The sequence below is a fragment of the Merops nubicus genome, unplaced genomic scaffold (genome assembly GCF_000691845.1).
Source record: "Merops nubicus isolate BGI_N331 unplaced genomic scaffold, ASM69184v1 scaffold18420, whole genome shotgun sequence".
In the NCBI taxonomy this organism is placed as follows: domain Eukaryota; kingdom Metazoa; phylum Chordata; class Aves; order Coraciiformes; family Meropidae; genus Merops; species Merops nubicus.
The window spans coordinates 4,068-25,529 of record NW_008583741.1 but is presented as its reverse complement, the minus strand read 5'-3'; the positions used below and the strand labels follow the sequence as shown (position 1 = coordinate 25,529).

Sequence of the window (21,462 nt, the reverse complement as noted above, 5' to 3'; positions counted from 1 at the left end):
TTTCCCTAATAGGCTATAGACAGTCTTTACCCTGAAGGCTGTGTGGCTTGTGTTTTGGAGAAAACAAAACTTCAGCTCCATAATTTCTCAGAATTTTTTTTACTCTGAGAGGTGGCATGCTGTGGCAGGATTAGAAACAGCTGAAATTTTTCAAGCTATTATTCCTGTCAGAGTGGCTGTGTCATTAATCTTTGCTGAAACATTTAAAAACAATCAGCACGTAAGAAATGCATTAACTTCTTCCAGTTTCTGTCTCTGACAAAATGACCTTAGATACTTGATCATAGTCAATGCAGTTGGCACAGTCCATTCCACTGCACACTGCACATGTGTGTGCACCACTATATATGCTGATTTTTCTTTTCATTATGCCTGAGTTAGAAGCATGGAGATCCAGGGCTAAGTCATCTCCAGGCGATGTATCAGTTCTCAGTTAGATTTGTACTTCATGACTATAAGCAGGTATAAATTGCCAAGAGCACACTACTTTGGCACACTTTCTGCAGAAGCATTAATCTTATTAGACAACCTGATGATGCAGGGCCTTCTCAGCCTCAGCTTTTCTGCTTGCTTCTGGGAAACCACATACACAAAGCAGAAGGTCAGAGTGTTCACTGTTTTCAGGGAAGTTAATTTCTGGCACGCTATCGCTAACTGGCTCGTGTTTACATTTTTTTTTTATTTTCTGTATTAGACCACCTTCAGCTTGTGGTTCAGACTTCAGTCATTTCTTCCCTACTCTCCCACTTTCCTGAAAGTGTTGTGCATTATTTTTGTCTTTTTCTTTTTTTTAAGGAAGGACTTTATTTCAAATTCTGCCAGGCTGTTTTCATTTTTTAACTTGCTGTGATATGATGGGAAGGTGAAGTGAAACTCATATAGGTGATTGAAGTCTGAAGAACAAATTCAGAAAGGCAGATGTGCCACCTGTGAAGATACCAGGAGTGTATTTCTGCGTGGTGTGCCTCCTTAAGAAATAAATGTATAGATTCTTTCCAGAAATTTAATCCAGAAGCAGATTAGGCAATTGTAGGCTTTGTTTTTACTCCCTACTTTATGAAGTTCATTATCCCACCAGAGACTTACCAAAATTTTTCTATGGCTTAAATTAATTTTTTTTGATGGTCAGAGAGGATTCGACCTTTTGTGTGCTCTGCTGCATGCTGCTGCCTGGCTATCTTTCATAAATTGGAAGGCTATCTGTAACTGAAAAGATAACAGAAATAGTCTCACTATGTTTTCAGGCAAACGTGATAGTCAAGGTGTGACCTAGGAAACTGTAAGTTAGTTTGTTTCTTTGTTCTAATTTAGGTAAATGGAATAGTCATCAGGACTGCTGTATAATGATATTAAAGTAGATTCAATTAGCAGTTATTTAATGCACTCGTTCATGTGTTGGCTTTGTTTATTCTGCCATGCTAGCCTGCTAGGGAATTGTGTGCTCAGTTGAATAGTCTTTCTGTGATGATGCAGGTCATAATTCCTTGTTGAGTATCACTTCAAAAGCTGTATGTGTTGATTAACTTCTCCATTATGACATGTCCTTAGTCTTGGATACTCTGATGAAATGAAATTCTTGGCAAGTTAATGATGCAGAGCAATTTCTCTAAGATACGTAAACTTGTCATTTTAGTAAATTAGAAGTACTCCTGAGAGAAATGTAGCATATAAATGGAAGTTACTTTTCTATGTACACAGAAAAGTGTGTACATAATAATGTTATTGTAATTCCTGCTATTTCATTGGGCCATGTCACTGTTCAAATTATAGACTGACAGTTATTCTTAACATGTTCTTCTGTTGTGTAACAAATAGTGATTGGCTGTATTAGTGTTGTGAAATGGAGAGGAAACTCAAATTGAAAGTGTGAATGAATCCCTGTTGGGGAGGAGGATATCTGAACACATGATGTTGCTGACTAAGCAGCACATTCTGAGACATGTACGATGAGTTTTCAGGCGCGTGTTTCAGGAAAATAATTTATCTTCTCTCTGTGTTATTATGATGACAATATGCTAGACAATACAGGTGCAATGATGTGAGAAGGAAGAGCTGGAAGCACCATGTGGGTTGTAAACTCTCATTTATTTCCACAGCTTTGTGTGACTCGAGTTTCAAACATGCATGGGTTTTCATGTTTTTGCTGTAATCTGTTCTGTGGAATCTCATGATGTCAATTTAAACACTATTCATTTCTTTTTTTTAGTAAGAATATCATATTGGAAAAAAAATACTTAGCACTTTCAGTTTCCTGATCTTTTCAGTTTATCATCTTGGTGTACCTGCTAAGTATAAGAGTCATGAATACTTATCCCATTATGCTAAATGTACTTTTATGTTGAATGTATGGCACATGGCAAGCTGGGTCTATTTGGAGTCTTGTGTGGCTGCAAAATTAGCTTCTAAAAATAGTGTGTTGCTCATTCTCTGGTTTTGACTATGGGTAGGTCTGATGAGAGAGGACAAAGGTTATCAGAGGCTGGACTGATCTCTACAAAAATGTCTGCTTAAGACTAAGCAGTTTTCCTGCTTTGTGATATCTGAGTTAGCAGTGAGCTGCTTTTGCTGATGACTGGGACAGCATTTCTAATCTGGGGAAACCTGGGTTTATTTGTACCAACAAATCTTGTTGCTACAGTTGGTCAGACTTCCATGGCTATCTCAGGCTTGTGGTAGCATCTGACTTGTGTTCCATACTGCCAAGTGTGTAATGTAGACTGCCCTGGAGGACAAACTGAAGTGGCAGCTTTTTGTCACTCTCCCCACAAGCTCAGAGTCTCTAACAGGTTGTTAGGGCTCATATTGTTTAAGTGCAGTAAGATCCCACTCTAATAGGAGTGAACCACTTTCTCCATGAGAAACAGATGAATTGTCCCATACAAAACAAGTCGGATGAAGAGGGCTGCAGAAAATGGCCTTCTGTGTAAGCTGCTCTGCTCTCCCATGGGACAGGCAGCTTTCAGTCCCTCCAGGGGAAATGTGATAAATTCTATTGTGACCTGAACTGACTAGTTTGGTAATGTATTGAAAAGAGAGATTATGTACTAGAAGGTATTCTGTATATTCTGTTCTGGAAAGTGAAGTTTTGTCAACAGTAGGCATTACTGACATATATAATAGGCAATCCTTGATGTGATGATGGGTAGGGCTGTGTTTCAGTTAAAACTGCAGATCCTCAAAACAGTGGGGTTGGACACTGTGTGAGTGTGGAGGAGAATAGATACTTAACTATATAACATAAAATACATGTTGAAAATACATGTTTATGTATACCATGTATTTTTTAATATGGAAAACTACAGTTGGTTAGTTATGTAGCAGCATAATTGGTGAGGTAGAAAAAGCAAACTGAAGAAAAGGCGAATGAGAGAAGAGTTAACTGAGCTGCTGATAGTGCAGGGCCTCATAAGACTGAAACACCTGAAATGTGTGAGCAGGTTTTGGATGTTTAGGTTTGGGCTGTCTCTTCCAGTATGGTTATCAAGACAAGGCTATGTGGGAGGGGTGTGATTGCTCTCCAGAGATAAGACTTAGGAGCCTTCCCAGTGAAAAGTGTCAGACTGCTGGTGTGGAAAGAATGTAGATGGGCAAGTGGTCATGCTTGCTCTGTAAGCTTACATTTCTTCTCATGCGTTCTGTCCTAATACCACCTTCTGCAGAGTGCATTTTTTTTGGACCTTGTGACTTCCTCGTGAAAATGAGGTGTTCAGGTAGCTCTCTAATGTGTTCTCTACTACCACCTTTGAAATATTCCTGTGTAGATCTTCAGTCATTTGCAAGCCTAATGAAATGAACAGTACAATGTAAAGAGAAGGAAAAAAGCTTCTGAAACTTGTTTTTTTATCTCTTCCTTCTGGTGTCGTCATCTGCCTGTTTTAAAAAAAAGAAAAAAAAAAAAAGGCACTAGGACAACACAAAAGAAATGTTTAGACACTGACAAAAAAATAAAAATCAGTAGTGCTTTAAAGCAGACTTTGTATCCTGTGAGTATCTGGCAGTATGCTTTTCACCTTTTTATTTGATGGTAGGTGGCATATGTACAAAAATGTGTGGGCTTTATAGTTGGTGGTTTGGTGTTTGCTTGTTTACTTTTAGCTTCAGAACAGAAAGTTTTCTGATGAGCTCATAAACATTGAAGAAAAGGAAATTAATCTGTGAACCATAGTACTCAGTTGAAAGCATTTCTGTTCACTTGTTGAAAGCACTAGTGTTCAGCATTTCAAGCTGTCAGTTTCTTTTCTCCTTGCATAAAAATACATGCACACATTTTTAAACAAGCCAGTGCTCTTGTTTGTAAAATATACCCCCTGTTTGAGCTCCCGTGCCCAGGGGAGTGATCACTTGCTGATAACCACACCCTGTGGGGCCTTACTGCCTCATTACTTTTTTTCTTTTCCTTTCTGTCTACGGTTTTGTTGAAGAAGACTTAGAGCCACCTTAAAGTTGAAGCAGGGTAGGGGTGCAGAAGGACATTGATTACATTTCATCAGCGTTGAGAGGTACTTGTGACACAGTCTGCATGGCTTTCATGTTGCTGTGAAGCATGTTTTACTACTGAGATTTATGCTACCTAGAATGCTTCCTAGAACATTTACTAATGCTTACATTTTTTTTAAAGAATTATGCATCTAAGAGCATAAATTTTTGTGTTTTTACTTCTTTTGTTGTCAGTTATGGCTAGGATTTAAAAAAGAAATTAAATGTCTGTTGGGTCCTATTATAATCACTTTCATTATGCCTTTATTACTTCCCCAGTGAAATTGGTATGTATACTTACAAAGCTAGGAGGGAAGAGAATCTAAGTCCAGGCCAGGATTTTGAAGTTATTGCTGTGGTAAGGCTTACAGTGATTTTTTTTTTTTTTTTTTTTTTTCATCTTGGCTTCTGCCTTCATGTTTGTGAGTATTTGTAGACAGTAGGAAGAGAATAGACAAAGCCAAATAATTAAAGAAAGAGTAGCTGACTGGCACAGTGAACTAAATTTTTGAAGTATCCCCATTTTAGAAGTCTCCTGGAAGGTTTCAGCCTTCTTTTGACAGCAGGCAGCAGCAGTGTTGCAAGTGGAGGTAAGTGTAATAGAAAGCACACACCTGGGGGAATGTGGAATGTAGAAACAATAAGATACAGATGTCCTGAATTAGCGATCCTGCAGTTTGTTTGTATTCCCCATCTTTTTATTGAACTCCAGGGGATCATGTTACTGAATTTCCGTCATGAAAATCTCAGAACAGATGCTTGATGATAATATTCTTTCACATAAAGCCACTGTTAAAGGAAGTCAGTAGTGCCTACTTATTCAGCATGTGGTCTCATTTATGGCAGGACATGTCTTACAGCTGTGTTCAAGGGCTTGCTTGGGCCATTTCTTACCTTTCCATCTGAAACTCTGTCTTTTGAGACCTGAGGTGATAACGATTGTTCTGATCTTTTGTACCTATAGACCTACAGGAGAAACAGATTCACCAATTTGAAGAGAGAGTGTTAAATGCACCAGTAAAATACTTTGTGTAATTGCTGGTGTCTTAACTGAAGAACGCTTTGTAATGACTGTAATGATTTTGCTTTATTTGCTTCAATGTATTACAAGCATTTTATAGTTTATAATTGCTACTGTAGTTGTGTTTCTTAAATAACCCGTGGTAATGTTAAAAGAGGCCATTATTAACCTGGGATTGTTTGTTCTCCCTGTGCTTAGTCATCATCTGTCTTGTATTAATTTCAACTGGATTTTATTGATGGATTATGTTTTTCAAAGTACTACTTCTTGCTTTTGAGATACAATATAAGTAGTTCGCTCCTTGAAATACAGCAATTCAGCAGCTTCAGATGACCTAGAATATTTATACTTGCACAGCACTTTTGCTGTGCCCCCACTCATATAAAATGTACTGTGCCAGAGTACTCTTAACAGTTTATAGCTCCTTGTATCCTAGTGTGTGACTGGGACCAAGAAGTCAGTCTCTTAATGACAGCTCAGCTCCATGCTCTCCTTTTTTAGCTGCCAGGGGATTCCTTCTAGTATTTGTACTAACTGTGTGCTAACTCTAAGTGTACTGATCAGACCCAGGCTTGTGGGAAGGTGTCTAGCCCCAGCTGGCACAGACGTGCATCATACACGTTAGCATGGCTTTATGCTGACCTTCAACTAGCCATGGAGATAATAAAAAAAACACTGAGGAAAGACCTGATATTGCTACAATGACGAGCTGGTCCAAAACAAACTTTAATAAACAAGGACTTGAGAACATTAAGTACAACTTCCACTCAGTTTTCAGACTGGGTCTAGACTTTGTTTATGTAAGGCTCTGCAAGGGCAATAATGTGCTTTGAGCGAGATTATTAACATCATCCTGTTTTCAGAGGTTTCAGTTTTTGAATAACTGAACTCCTACACCCTCTTCACAGGAGGTCTGTTGATCCTTTGAACTCCATTCTTTTTTTACGCCTGTAAGTTCCCAGGCATCTCAGATATGTAGCTTAGTATTTGCAGCCAAATAAAGTGTGGTGCTTCTCTGTTTATCTAAAGTTTAGATAGCCACTACTTCTCTGGCTGTCTAAAATTTGTCCTCTCTCCTTGAGGACCTGGAAGAATCCAGTTAAGGGAAGAATGTATGGAAGTTTTATGTTTAGAAAATTTGTAATAGTATCCATCTAGCTTAAAAGCAAAATATCTTGGTAATGTAACTGAAGGAGTTAATAATAGGGAAAAAGAGTCAAAGACTCCTCATTGTTTATGGCATGACTACAAAAATAGTTTCAGGAAACATACCTTTTTCTCTTTTTTTCTCATACAAATACTTCTGCAGACAAATTTACAGGCAAAAAAATGGCTGGACCAGTTTAATTAATAAATATTTCATTAGGTATTTTTCTCTCTTCCAATAATTTTTCTATTACTTAATTTTATTCAACTAAGGAAGTTGTGTGTCCAGGGAAAATAGCTGATATTTTGATAGCCATATTTACCTGCTCGTGAACAAACTATATCTCTTTCCTGTGTAATTTTTAATTCAGAATTTGTTTGTACCTGAGGAGGGTCTCAAGAAATAAAAGGCGTGTTCAGTTTGTTGCTGCTGGTGTGGGTGATTTTTCTTCCACCTGTACCTTTCAGTAGCACTTTCACATATTCATTGAAAATACTGTATTTCTCTGCCTTAGTATGTTTAAAAATTATATTTTTACAAACTCCTTTTGTTTCTAATTAAGAAAATGCAATTTCTTAAACAGATTACATAAGTGGGTCACATACACAATTTTATCTGTAGGTAGTAAAATGGAAGTTTGCATCTCATGAAATCAAGGCAGGAAAATTCTGGTCGTATCTTGTGTTTTCCTTCTACTTTGTTTCAGCTGCTTTTGTTATGGACTATCTTAGGTATTCCCAATGTAAATACACCAAATGGGGTAAAGAAGCAACACCCTTTTCATGAGGATGAGAATATTTTTACTGCATCACAGGTAATGCATTCATATGAGAACTCCAACAGAGACGGTAAAAATCTTCAGTGCATAAGAATTAGGGACAGGACAGGACAGGAGTGATTGCTACTCAGTGCCCTGCTGAAATGGAAGCCTGCTAGTTGTCATGATTCTGATGTGGGCAGTTGTCTGTGGAGAGTTGGGGTGGTGAGGAAGGGGTCTTGAGATCAGCATAAGATACATTTGAACAAGGAATTTCACGTTGAAAATTGAAACAAAGGTAAGGAAAACAAATGTCTTCTAAGCCACTAGAGGAAAGTTCAGAAAATGCCCCATTTCATTTAACAGTGGATAAAGTGAATAACTGAGAGCTTCTGAAATTATATTTAACAATTAAAGCAACATTACACAAATACCACCTGCTATAGTGATTGTTTTCTCACTGTGCTGAAAAACTTGGACATCTTTCTGTAAGGGATTAGGAGAGTCTTACGGTTTTGGAGGGAGGAAGAGAAGTGCACAGAGGCAGAATGGCAGTTTTATTTTTGCTTCATGTGGTTTGTGGTTTTTTTTTTTTTTATTTCTCCTCTTGCCTTTTCTGACTTGTGTAATTAATAAGTTAATATTTCCCTCTTCATTTGGCTGTCTTGCAAAGGATGCTGTAGAATGTCTTTCAGAGTGGCTTTTTAAGAAGAACGTAAACAGCTAAATCAAGACTGTTTTGCTTGTTATTAAGGTTTGAGTAGCGGGTGTTATGCAAAGCAATTTAACTTCCAGTACATCATTAATGAGATTGCATTCTATAGGCTCTTATTTGCATCAAGGCACAGATACATCCTTTGATCTTTGAAGGAAATGAGGAGCTGGAAACATCTTTACTGTATTATGTTTTATGCTACTCAATCCAAATTCAATCCTAACTGAAATTTTCGTTGGTTGTGTTTTTTTGGTTTGTGGTGTTTTTTTTTTTTATAATTTAAAAAGCCTATCTGTTGTCTAAGGAGCTAGAGCTTGGGGGACAAATTTAAAAGCTGAGCTACAATCATATTGTATTCATTGGTAACTGGGATAATACTCTTTCGCTGTGAATAAGTAAGCCATTACAGTGAAATACAGAATTATATGATATGGCTGTGTCCTGGAACATTTAAAAACAACAAATACAACAAACTAACCATCAGCAGGTAGCAATCTGAGGAATCACTTTCATATCAGCTGATGGGATTGAGGGATGTTGAGAGTGAGCCATTGAATGGCAATCCATTCACCCTCTCTGTTTCCCACAAGACACACAAGGCTTATTGATGACTTTCTTGATTCTTTTTTTTTTTTTTTTTTTATTAGTTGATATGTATTTGTGTTGTCAGTATCAGGATGAGTACTTAAAAATCTGTGCTATTTGGATATGCTGATACTATCTCTGCCAAGTGAGAGTTGTTTGCAATGCTGGAAGCTGTCTTTGAACATTGTGCGAGGTCCTCTCTGCTAAACTGTGCACAAGACAGCACTGAAGCCAGTACCTACAATTAGAGAGAGAGCTTACAGTGACTACAGTTACCTGAAAACAACCTGAAAATGCCTGTCTGTCACTTAAAGGACCAAACTATGCCCTCTGACACTGCTCTAAGTGGGCCTAAAAGTTCCCTGCTACCAGTAGTGTCCCACAGTAGTCAGCCTCCTAGAATGCAGTATTGATTCACAGCAAATGATGGGCAAATGTGACTTGCTGTGACGGACTGTCCTCTGGCTTTAACATGCTCTTTCCCTCAGGTAAGTAAATCTCTGGTTATTCAAAACCATACAGATTTTTGTGATTAAGTCTGGCTAATTTCCATGAAGCAGATCTGGGGCTTTAATTTCATTACATTTATGGTTAAAAATGATAATGGAACTATTTGACAGTGGTACAGCTGATAGAGTATTTTGAGAGGAGGAGAGTAATGTGACTCATCATTTAATCTCTGGGCTATGGTATCATAGTAGTAACAGTGGGCAAAACATCTTGCTGTGTTTGAAGTTTGCATGAAATTAGAGCATAATCAAATATAGAAGCTGATGGTTTTTCAAGGAGAAATTCTTATTTATATTTTGCAGTACTACCAAAGGAGATGTAATTTGCTACTATGGAAACAAAGGAGAACCAGAACCTGTTTTCCTAAATCCTGGTATGCTTTGTTCAGAAAGGTCTGAGTATTACTTTTTGTTATCTTGAAGTCAGAATGTAGCTCTAATATTGCTCTAGTAATTTAGCTATTTGAAGCATTGTCTTCACTAACTTTTTTTTTCACTCTTTAATAAAAACAAACTGTCCTTAAATTCAGTTATTGTTTACTATTGAATTTCAGTAAAGCATAAGTAGTTTATTAAAAGGCTCTGTTTGTGTCAGTGTAGGTACCTGCAGTGCAGTTAGTGGGATGCTTCTTAGGTAACTATGGCTGAAGGACAGAAGTCTGTCTTGAGGAATGGAATTTCTAAAGGTTCATAGACTTGATGCTGACTCTACTTACTCAGCAGCATCAAGGGCATAATGTGACTATGGTCCCCTAGGGACAGAGATGACTTTCCGGGGGAAAAAAAAAAAAAAAAAAAAAAAAATTACTTGTCTTATTAGGAGGATTGATTTAAAATATTTAAAATCTAGTCCTTTGCTAGTCACCTATATAGAACAACCCTTGAGATTTCATCACCCAAAAAGCCAATTTAAGTGGACAAGGGCATGTAGAAAGCTTTGAGCAGTGTAGCTGGTTGATAAGTGGCTTATTTTGCCTGCTTAGGTTAATGGTCAAAATGTTGCAGCCAGTAGGTAAATAGTTACTGTAGCAATTACAGCATAAACTTTAGGTTTTGTACAGCTACAAGGACAAAAACAGGATTTAATCCAAACATTAAAAAAAAAAAAAAAAAAAAAAATTAAAATCTGTGCTTGTAATGAGAAACTGAATCACAAGTTTTAGGTATTTGCAGACTAGCAAATTACTGTGGTAATCTCTGTACTTATTTGTTTGGATTATGGGGAGAAATACAGGGTACCTCTAAAGAGAAATCTTGTTGTTTTGCAGTGTCAAATGTTGTTTTGCAGTGTTTTTAAAGAGTAAAATCAGAGGCAGAAATAAATTGTGATTACTGTAACTGAAGTAGAAAACACTGGACTGCAGAAATTATATAATTCTGTTGTACCATTTCCATAGTTTAGCAAACCAGAGGTTAAAAGTAACTGCTGCAAATACAGTTTAGAGTAAAACTGTGAATCAAAGTGCTGAATATTAACACAGAGGAATACTTAAGCACCAGCCTAGTGTAAGATGCGTGGCTGCTGTAGTTTCCTGTTCAGGGATGGAGCACGTGTTTTACAGAATAAAGATTGATTATTTTTTTGAATTTAAATTTACAGAATTGCAGTTAAAGATTAGCTGGGGAATCACTTAAATTGTTTTACAATTTGTGAAATCTGTAATGACAACGGCAAATCACCAGAATACACTTCACAGTTAGATAGATTTATTTCTCCTCCAACCCTGAACATTATTTAGTAAGTATGCAGATAGTGCAGCTAGAAGTGGTCCACAGGGACTTGTCCCTAAGCAGTTAATGGTTCATAGAATCATAGAATATGAGGTTGGAAGGGAACTCAAGGATCATGTAGTCCAACCTTCCTTGGCAAAAGCACAGTGAGGTCCTCTGTGCCCTGTTCAGCCGAATCTCAAGTGTCCAATGGTGAGGAATGCACCACTTCCTGTGGAGGTTGTTCCAATGGCTGAGTGTTCCCATTGTGAAAAATTTTCTTCCTCATTACAAATTTCATTAATTTCATGATGTGTAAAGCTTGAAGAGTTGAAGTTGCTTCACAGAAATAAATTCAACAATATCACAATTGTGTGTTATTTGCATTTCAGTTACTTAAGACTAATAGGAACATCAGGGTATTGTGTTCTGGAGGGACAAATAAAAAGGCTCTGATACTTCACCTGATTTCACACCACAGTATACATTGTGTTAATGACAGTACTGAAAATCTCAAGTTCAAGTAACTTTAGTAATTTAAAGCAATGATGCTCTGAAATGGGTGATGATTTAGGTTTTTTGGTTGGTTGGGGTTTTTTTGTATGTTGTTTGGTTTGGGGTTTTTTGTGGATATGTTAGTTTTGTAGGTTTTTTTCTCCCAAATAAAAGTCAGAAGTAGTAGCCCATAAGAGTGATTAAGTGATTGTTATGCTTTTTTGATTTACGCACCCAGCAGACTCAATATCTGAAGGGGTGTTGTATTTACTTATTACATGATACACATTTTTGATACATAGTTTAATGAACTCACTTATTTTTGAAGCAAAATGAAAGCTAGCAATAGAATGAATAAGCAAATTATTTTAAGATATTAAGTTTGCTGGTAGCATTTGGTTTTGTCCCTCAGACTGTGTAAGATGAGATATGTAATGTCTTACATAGTATATAAGTTAATTTTCTTTGCTTCAGAACTTGACAAGTTGTTTAGATTGTTCAGGGGTTTTTTTGTATTTATAGGAATATATGGATTGAGTAATTCTTTGTTGGATACACCGTGGAAGAAACTTCAATATGGGAAGCAGCTTTTCACAGATGTGGTCAAGAGAAGTCAAGACCTTACCAAAGAAGACTTGGTGCAGGAGCTTCTGACAGTGATGAATAATCAAGAGCCGTAAGAACATGATAGCCAGAGTTTACTCAAAGTGTAACAACCAGCTTAAAATTACATAGAGAAACTATTTTGACAGAAAAGAAACTTTAGTCTTGTCTTAATTGACTAAAGCTGGGTAATGAAGGGCAAAAGCAGTGTTCTTTCTCTCCACAGAGACTGACTTTAAACAATGTTGATTTTTAAGCAGCACACACAGTAAACATTATTACTGCAGTCTTAGTACTCATAGACGGTACACTGATTTCTCTGTGCCCTTTTCTTTTAAAGTTTGCACTTCTGTAAGTAAGGGTAATGAGTGCAGTGCAAGACAAGGGATGTGTAATTTGCTTGCTGCAAGCTCTGTGGAGGCTCACTGTAGCATATCATTGTTTACTGTGCAGTAACTTCCATGTTTAGCTTGTTTTTCACCTGTCTAGGGGGTGGTTCGTATTGAAGCAAAGCTGCGTCTGGTATATAGGAGCAGTTTCCTAACTTTATCAGCCAATTTTAGTGTTAACATTCATGTTTGTGGCATTTTGTAGTGGTTCAAAATAAATATTTACATAAGAACTCAGATATACAAGCAATGAGTAGTAATTGGGAAGTCTACTAAGCTGTCTTAATTACTTTTTTCATCTGATACCAGGTCAAGTAACTTTTCAAAAAATTGTTACAACCTACCTCTTACAGGGAGATCTTTCTCCAACACAAAAGGAACTCCTGGAGACTAACTGGAAAAATACTGGTTTATGTGATGTGTTTCAAATTACTTGATCATAAATATTTTAATTCAAACTACAATAAGGACAGATGGGCAAAGAATAACAAGGAAAATTAAAAACTTGTCAAGATAGGAAAAATATTTCTTAAAATGAGGAAAAATGTCAAGAGCTTGAAAGAATCTCTTTTTGGAAAGAGCTTACAAGCTGTTTTACCTTTATTTTTCCTCTTATTTTAGTATTGACCAAAATTCACGCTTTTGTACTTTTGGAAGATTAATTCTTATTTATCATCCACTCAGTCAACACAGCTTGGTTTAAGAGGATTGATTATTAATATTGGAGAATTCAAATTTTAATTACTTTGGTTTTGTTGTTATTGTTGGGGTTTTTTTGTTGTTGTTTCGTTGATATTTGTGGGTTTGTTTTTTTTGTTTTTTTTTTTTTTTTGCTGTTGTTGTTTTTGGTGTGTGGTTTGTTTTTGGTTTTTTTTTCCTAGTCAATTGCCAGACCCTGCAATTGAAGACCAAGGGCAGGATTATATACGTCCTATCCTGAACAAGTATGCAGCTGTATGTGTTCGTTGCCCAGGTTATGGAACAAGGTAAAAAAAATCATAGAAATTGGTGTACTGGGTCAACACATCCCAAATCAAAATTTTGCTGCTTTAAGTTTTGATTCTATAGTGACTGCTTTAAATTTGTTCAGTTATTAAGTATAATTCAATAAAACATTTCCTTGCTCAGTATGCTGGTGTCTTAGATTTGCTACTGGTGAGCATTTTAAGTACAAATTATGGTTTGGCTTTGTGAAGTGTGACATAGCTTCAGTTTGTCCAACATAAGATAATACAGGTCTGGTTCCCCAGTGTAGTAGCAGATCTGACCACCTCTAATTTTGATCTTATCAAAACATGAAAAGCTTTGAAATAATGTTTTTAACAAGAGAAAAACCAAAAAAACACACTTGTGTCCTTCAGTTCTACAGATATACATTTCTCTTCCAAGAGCAAGAAAAGTGTCATCTGCATAGGAAAGTTAGAGCTTTCTTTAGGCATGTTGTTGTAATACAGAGCTGCTGTTTTCAGACATCAAAAACTATTACCCCTGTTCAAAAGAACATGTATTTCCACTTTTCCCCTAGCTGATCTGCTGGTTTTAATGAGATATTCTCACTTTATGCTCAGACAGTTCTACCAAAGCTGCCAGAAGACTAATTTAAGGCATCTTGCGTTTCGTCCTCAGTGAGACAAAATTATAGGTGAACTCTTGTTGCTGCTGGTAGGGAATTCCTACTCTAAAAGTCTGCCAACAGTTTTGTCAGATTGGTCTCTCTGGCATACTCAGCTGTAATATTTTCCACTGTAGAGATGTAAATTGATAAGCAGAGAGCATTCACTTCTGTATTTTAAGTTGATATTCTGAGAGAGAAATCACTGCAAAAACAGTCTCTCTCTAGAAAATTTATTCAAAGAAAACTAAATATGGAATAACGAAGACTTAAAATGTTAAAGAAGCATCTTCTTTACCTTGTTTCACACATTGCAGTCTAGCTATTTCGAAGGAAGCAGGCATAACTCAATAGAAATACTGACCTCTGATTTGGTGAATTAACACTTTGACATCTTCCCTGCTACTTTAATTGTATGCTCATGCTTATCTTTCCTTTATCAGTGTGGCTTAATGAATTGAGATTAATTACACCTCATTATATTTTTCTGATGAAATAAAGCACACTTTTATATGAGTGAACAACTGTGAAATAACCTGGGGGAGGCCATGACATCAGGATAGTGGAAAATTCCTACTTCTGTCAGTTATTTCTCTCTGGCAGGGTACTGCAGTCTGTAGAGAAATGACAGCTTACACATGACAAAGTGGCATAGATGCATGAATGGCATTTGAATTTTGTGAAAACACATTTCCTCTTTGAAAGGTTCCTAGAAAGAAAAGGTTTTTTTTTCTGTGATCATGTATCAGTGTCCTATAATGATAGTTAACACTGTTTAAATCTTAGAGGACAATTGATTTGAGAATAAAGAATGGAAGAGTACTATTGCTATCAATAACCCTTCAGGATATGTTTAGACTGTGAAGAAAAACTTGATTTTTTGCTATTTTATCCATTTTCTGAATGGAACATGTGGCACAAAAAAAGTTTAACCTTTTTATTGTACTCTGCATGTGCAGCAGGGAATCAGAGCAGTGGAGTGATAAAGAAGGGACTGAAAAATCCCTGTTTGAACTTGCCAGGATGATTTCTACCCTGCTAGTGTGGTGATGATGCAGTCAAGGGAAAAAAAAATGAGCTCAGACCTTTGGCGCTGAGGGCTAGGACCCTGCAGGTTCCTATAGCAGACACAAGGCTCAACTGCCTGCCCTGCTGTCGTTCCAGGACCAACACGGTCGTGCTCATCGACGCGGAGGGCCGGGTGACTTTCACAGAGCGCAACATGGTCGATGCAGATGTCAACCAGTGGAAAACGAGCACCTATGAATTCAAACTGCACACTTAGCTTCCCAGCCGATAGGTTCCCAATCATAGCAACGAGAGCACAAGCCATTAAGCTCTACTAAATGTTTTGTGCCAGCCTCCACAAGCTAAAAATAGCAAGGAAAGCACAAGTGTAAATACTGGTAGCATACCCTATCAGGCTCACAAATCTTTTGGATAAAACCAAAAGAAGAAACTGTTTTTACATGAAGTAGCAACTTATTTATGCATTCATTTCTTATTACAATGCCCTGCCTCCAGGGCAAGGCTATCTTTGCCCAAGACAAAGTCATGGGGTTTTTTGTGGATTTTTTTTGTTTGTTTCTGAGCTTTTTTTCTTTAAGATGCTTTAAGTAGACTCTTAAACATGTATCAGTTGGGAGAACGAGAAATATTTGCTGCTTTTATTGTTCCATCTGAAAGTTTTACCAAACATTGCTTTTCCTTCAGCATATGCTTTCAAGATTGTATAGCTGATGCCAATGGGCATTAAGTGAATGTTAACTTTGTAACATTAAGTGCTTTAGTAACATTTAAAATTTTGAGCAGTGCCCTGCCTCTGTGCAGTGTTCTGCCTGGGGAGGGCAGAGGAGGGGGCATTCTTTACATTTGTTTTCCTATAGATATAGCAATATAACTTCTTTCTATAACTTGATTTGAGAGTAGATGGGAAATTTAGTTCTGTCACTTTTCAGTTTTACTGAAGAAGTCATGGGGGCAGACTTGCTTATCTTTGACCAGAATAAAATTATTTGTGTTGTGACATCTTGTTTCCTGATAGTCTAATTACTAATGTTGGGGGTTTTTATGTTCTTTCCCAGCAGTCAGGTAAGGAATAGGTGTCTGTTTTGCTACTAGAAGTTGAATATAAAGTTTACATATATCAGCCATTTGTACATATGCAATTTTGGCTTCATTTCTTTATTGCTATAATATGTTAAAGCCTGTAGTGACTGCTCATAGATTTTTTAGTACCAATGGTTATTTGTAGTAAGGTGACATTATTGCAGTCTTATATTTCTGAGAAAGTTTGGTATTAAGATGCACTTTGTATGTTCTAACATCTGTGAATTAAAAAGCTATTTAAATGCATGTTTTTTTCAATTATTCAGTGCCAGTGAAAGAAGAGATTCTAGCTAATATCAAGATATTTTAAAACCCTGACTTATTTTGCTGCTATTTGTGCTCTGACTTAATATTCAGCATTCAAAGTAAGTTAGTAATGGATCAATGGTATATTTTTCTCTGTACATGCTGAATGTATTCTTGTAAGCCTCTGATTATTAATTTCAAGGTAGCAAGATTTCTGATACTCATCACAAAGATGTGCAGTTACTCTTCTGTACTCGAGCTTGTGTGTTCAGGTGTTCTAATGTGTGTTTGTAATGGAAGCAGCAATAAATTAAAGTTGCCATCAAGGTCAATTACTGTGAGAGGCCATTCTCAGATGTCTAATAGTCAGGAGATGCTAAAGCAGCATTTAGTCAATTATTTCCTTTATATCTGCATATTTAAATACTTTCTAGATACCAGGACTGCTTGCATGACTGGTCACAAGCTGTTGATTCAATACTATGTAAATAACTTTTTGACCACCTTGATTGCAAGATGATCAGTACAGTCTGGTTGAGTTGTACGTGGTTTCAAACTTGGAGCATTCCAGACTGTCTTTTGAAGCCATGGAGGATGATTAGCCCTTTTTTATTTTTTGATGACTGTTTAAACCATAGATTTGTATGAATAAAAAATTGTTATGTTTAAATGCAAAGAAATAGCCATAGCTGTCTTAAATTTCTATTTGACAAATGCATATTTAAAAACAAAACTCTACTTCAGTGTCTTGCTCTTAGTAAGAGTCTGCATAGCAAACTTCTTTTATACACTGGCCACTTTTTTCTTAAGATAGATTTGAACAAGAGAGTCCCTTTGAAGAGATGACCTAAGTGAGAAGCAAGATGTTTGTATGCCACTTCACACTGAAAGCATTTATTTGCCTTAGCTTTTGTAGTAGTTCTGTAATGAAAATTTATTCTTAATTTTTACACATAAGCAAAAGAAAAGCAAGTCAGGGCTCAGGTGTAAAAACAAATTAGAATAATGTATTTTGCTTTTGAATATTTCATTCCCAGATTTAGAATTTTTAAACAGGGAATAAAATAAACAGTAACAAAAACTCATGTTATCTTTTACCTTGTCAGAATTGTATATAAAAAGAGCTTTTTTACCTCTATTTTGAAGTGATGAGAGTTTTGTCATTGGCTTCAGTGGAAACCAAGATCAGGACTGCAATGCAGATATCAACAAAATGGTGCTTGTCCATAGGATTGATCAGGTATTAGTGAAATACATAATTTATAGTGTGTAAATTATAGTTGCAATGACAACTAAACTGTAGCTAAATTTAATAGAGTATTTTATTTTTAGAAACTTTTTTAAAAATCAAAAGGGGACTTTAAATACTCGTTTTAAAGGCTGTAAAGGAAAAAAGTGTATATAGGAAAGCACACTGCATGGCATTTTACTGAGTTTGTTTATATATAACATCTTTTCCAAGTCATAAATTTGCAAGATATTTTTGTTTCTTGTCTTTTTTATATCAAAGTGGTAGCAGAAAACATTTTAAAATATCTGTAAAAACAATTATATTTTTGGCTTGAAATTGTTTTGTAACTGTTTATGTGTGTGTTCAAAACTAAGATCAGAATAAAGTCCAACTGGTGACCACTCTTTGTCAACATTAATAGATTGTGCATTTTTGCACATATGTTTATGTTAACTTGTCTGTAATGTGTGATAAGATGAAGTAAAATCTTTCATTAGCCATGAAAGAGCTTTAAGGTAAGTCCATTTCTGGTAATTTATTTCTTTTTAAAAGAGTTGTATTTTGCTGGGGATTTTGTTTGGTTTCTGTTGTGTGGTTTATTTTATTGTAATTCTGTGCTGTTGCATAATTATACTTGTCATATCCAGGTAAGAAATTGAAAAGTTATTTCTTTAAAGCTAATAATCCAGATTTGGGATGCTTTTCTTTGTTTTTCAGGGAAGTAAACAGAATGTACTGGTTGGAATGTTCTGAGACAGAAATCTCAGAGTAATCAATTCTCTGAAATGCTCTCTAACTTCTGACAGCCAGTAAATGCCCATCACCTCCCCCCTGCCCCCTAAAAATCAAGTGTCCTCTTGTTACTAGCCCTGACTGGGTTTCACTCCAAGCACAGCAAGATCAGGTAGAAAACACAGAGTTTCTCAGACACTGGATGGCTGAAACAATGTCTGGAGCATCTCTGTTACTGCCATGACATAAGGGTACCTACAATCTGCCTTCTTCCTTCCAGACTGGAGTAGATCCTTCAAATCTTAATACCAGAACTTGCCAAGCAAGCCCCTAAGGGAAGAGGGACCAGCATATTCGTGCCTATGAAACGTGGTGGAGCCATCTCAGAGCTAGTTATAACTTTACAAACAGTGACCTTTTCAAACTGCTGTTCACTTTGAGAAGACAAGCAACTGATACTGTCATCATTAAGGTGACAACCCAAATGAAATCTAGGGCAATTCCCAAAATCTGCAAAAAGAAAAGGTTTATGAACTCATGAGCCTCTAAAGTTACCACTACCAATTGCCTATACAACAAGATATATTTGGTCTGGATTACTGGTCTTGAAATTAGCTGGTTACATCAAATGGTTGTGGCAAGAGAAGTTATTAATTGTCAGGGACTTTGAAAATTACTATAATGATAAATGTATTAAAAGTACTTTGAGGAGTTCAGGTTCCCTCATAAAACGGAAATGACTGAAATTGAAAAATTAAAAAATTGAAATAATCACAGCAGAGATACAGTATAGATAATAGGAAGGAAAGAGCAAAACCAGTGCTTCCTTGGTGAAAAGTCAGAGCCTCACAAAATGCTACTGAAGAGCAAGAATCCAGGCTGACTGTGGGAAAAGTTTGGATCCTGGGCAAACCTGAGACTCTTTTGTTACACTAAGTTGAAACTACCTTAATGTTCTGCCATACCTGGGCATTGCGACAAAGATGCAATTGTGTCCTCTCCCTCTTACCAGAGACCTTTGGAAGTCCTCAGTATGTTCAAAGCTTAAGTGATATTTATTGTTACAAATGAAATATACCCAAGTAAATATTAAGACAAAATATTGGTAAGACTTAGAACACTGTTTTCATAATATTGTAAGGAAATCAGTAGTTTCAGATAAACCAATGAAATACTAAGCAGTCATAAGGTAATAATTAAAGCATCTTACCTTTCAAATTTAGCTTGAAGAACTTCATGCAAACTTAAGGCTTAGCAAGCATCCCTATTTATATGGAATATCAGCTAGTAGGAATTAGGTTTATATAATTTAAATTCAGAATGTTGCTAATGTTCTTCATCTGATTCATTTTCTGAAGAGAAGTCTTGTTGATAGCTTCTGAGGATTTAGGAAATGGTCTTGACTTGGTGAAATGGAATCTGTATTACAGTGAACTGGGAAGGCAATAGAATCAACTGTGAGAATTACGTAGCCCCTCACTATGACTTATGCTGTGAAATATAAGTTAAGGTGAACAGAGTGAAGAAAATGTTGAATATATAAAATGAATATCTAAGGTCACTGGAACATCCTGTATCAAGAACTTAGAAACTGAATGAAAAAGCAGGAGCAGATTTAAGTACTCAAATTTACCGTATCTTTTAAAACAGAAGGCATGAGGACTGAACTTAGGATTGTATATGAGGGAGAAAAATCATAACGAATGTAAACTTCTATATTAAGTAGGATAGGCAAGAACTGGCATCTAAGTCATACATAACATGTATAAGGAAAAAATTTCTCTGCAGATTCACATTACATTTTTGTCTTTGTACTGGAAAGATAAATGGAGAAAAACATGCAAACTAAATGCAGATCAGAAGTTGTAGAAATGAAGTGGAGAAGACCATACCTCATTTAGCAAAGAACATATGCAATGAATAAAACCCATTAAGCTGAAATATATGTTCTGAAGCTCATTTGCAAAAACTTGAATGGAAAAGATCTTTTTTTTACGGGTAGACAAAGATTGACAGTGTAGCTTTAAGATATCCAGGCTACATCAGAAATATTTAATGGCACCCTATTGAGACTTTTATTGTAAACATGAAGTTCTGCATGGCCTTATTAAGCTAGTGTTTTATAGAGAGAGTTATAATGCATTTATAAATCTATTATCTTAATTTCATTCTTCATGTCTTTACTAAATATCACACTACTGATTAAAACTGTAGTATTTGCATTATTAAATATTTGTCTCAACAGGCAAAAATTGTGTTTTTAAACTTTATGAAAATGCACTTGAAATCCTGATCTCTCTCTTGAAGAGTCTGAACTGGAAATAGAATTCAGTGATGTAATCATGTCATCTTTTGACTTAAAAAAAAACAAACCCCAAACTAAAACCAGCCAACCAAATTACCAAGCCCAAAACAGAACAAGAACCCTGCATGCACATTATAAAGCTTCCACTGAAGTGATGATTGTTACATAGGTATGGGATTTGGACTTCTTTCAATCACTTTGAATGGCACAGAAATAATTGTTATGAAAATAATTTATGCAGAATGCATTTTATCTGAAAATTAGTATGAAATACAATGATGCTACTGTATGCTGGGTCTCTGCAATTACAGCTATGTAATAGTAACTTAAAGAATTTAAAGGAATGCATAAGCTGCCCTTTCTGGGAGCACTGTAGTCCTCATTTAACTTGCTCTGAATTAATGAGACTTCAACACATTCTTCATAATCATTATATGCTTAAATATTCTCAGTAAAATGTTCTGGAACTGAGCTGGTTTGTGAAACTTTATTTTAGGAGCTTGTTCTTTTTGTGGTCTCAGAGGATGACTGTGCCCAGCAATGCAATGAGGTGCCTCAGGAGCTCACCTGTGGTGACAGGAGTGTTTTCAGTGGCCATCTCAGATGACATACCAGCCCTAGCGGGCATGCAGCCAGCCTTGGCCAGTAAGATGTGGAAACATGTTGGTTGCTTCTGTTTGATGGAGGAAACCACACCACTTTTCAGGCATTAAGATAGTTTGAATAACAAATGGGAGAATATGTGGAGCCAATAGGTGTCTTCTTGTGGTACAATGTTATAATCAGTATTTGGGAATAGAGGCTTTTGCCTCTCCTTGAA

At 36.3% G+C, this 21,462-nt stretch overlaps 1 protein-coding gene across 1 annotated transcript in view; it reads left to right on the top strand.

Annotated features, from left to right (window-relative positions):
* TANGO2 (transport and golgi organization 2 homolog (Drosophila)) overlaps positions 1-15,381 on the top strand; it is a 23,558-nt gene extending 8,177 nt beyond the window's left edge. The window contains exons 5-8 of the mRNA XM_008942109.1: positions 9,514-9,584; positions 11,938-12,091; positions 13,289-13,393; positions 15,184-15,381. Coding sequence (XP_008940357.1) covers positions 9,514-9,584; positions 11,938-12,091; positions 13,289-13,393; positions 15,184-15,304 — 451 coding nt within the window. The 3' untranslated portion in view covers positions 15,305-15,381. The remainder of the gene's footprint in view (positions 1-9,513; positions 9,585-11,937; positions 12,092-13,288; positions 13,394-15,183) is intronic.
* Positions 15,382-21,462: the final 6,081 nt, after the last annotated feature.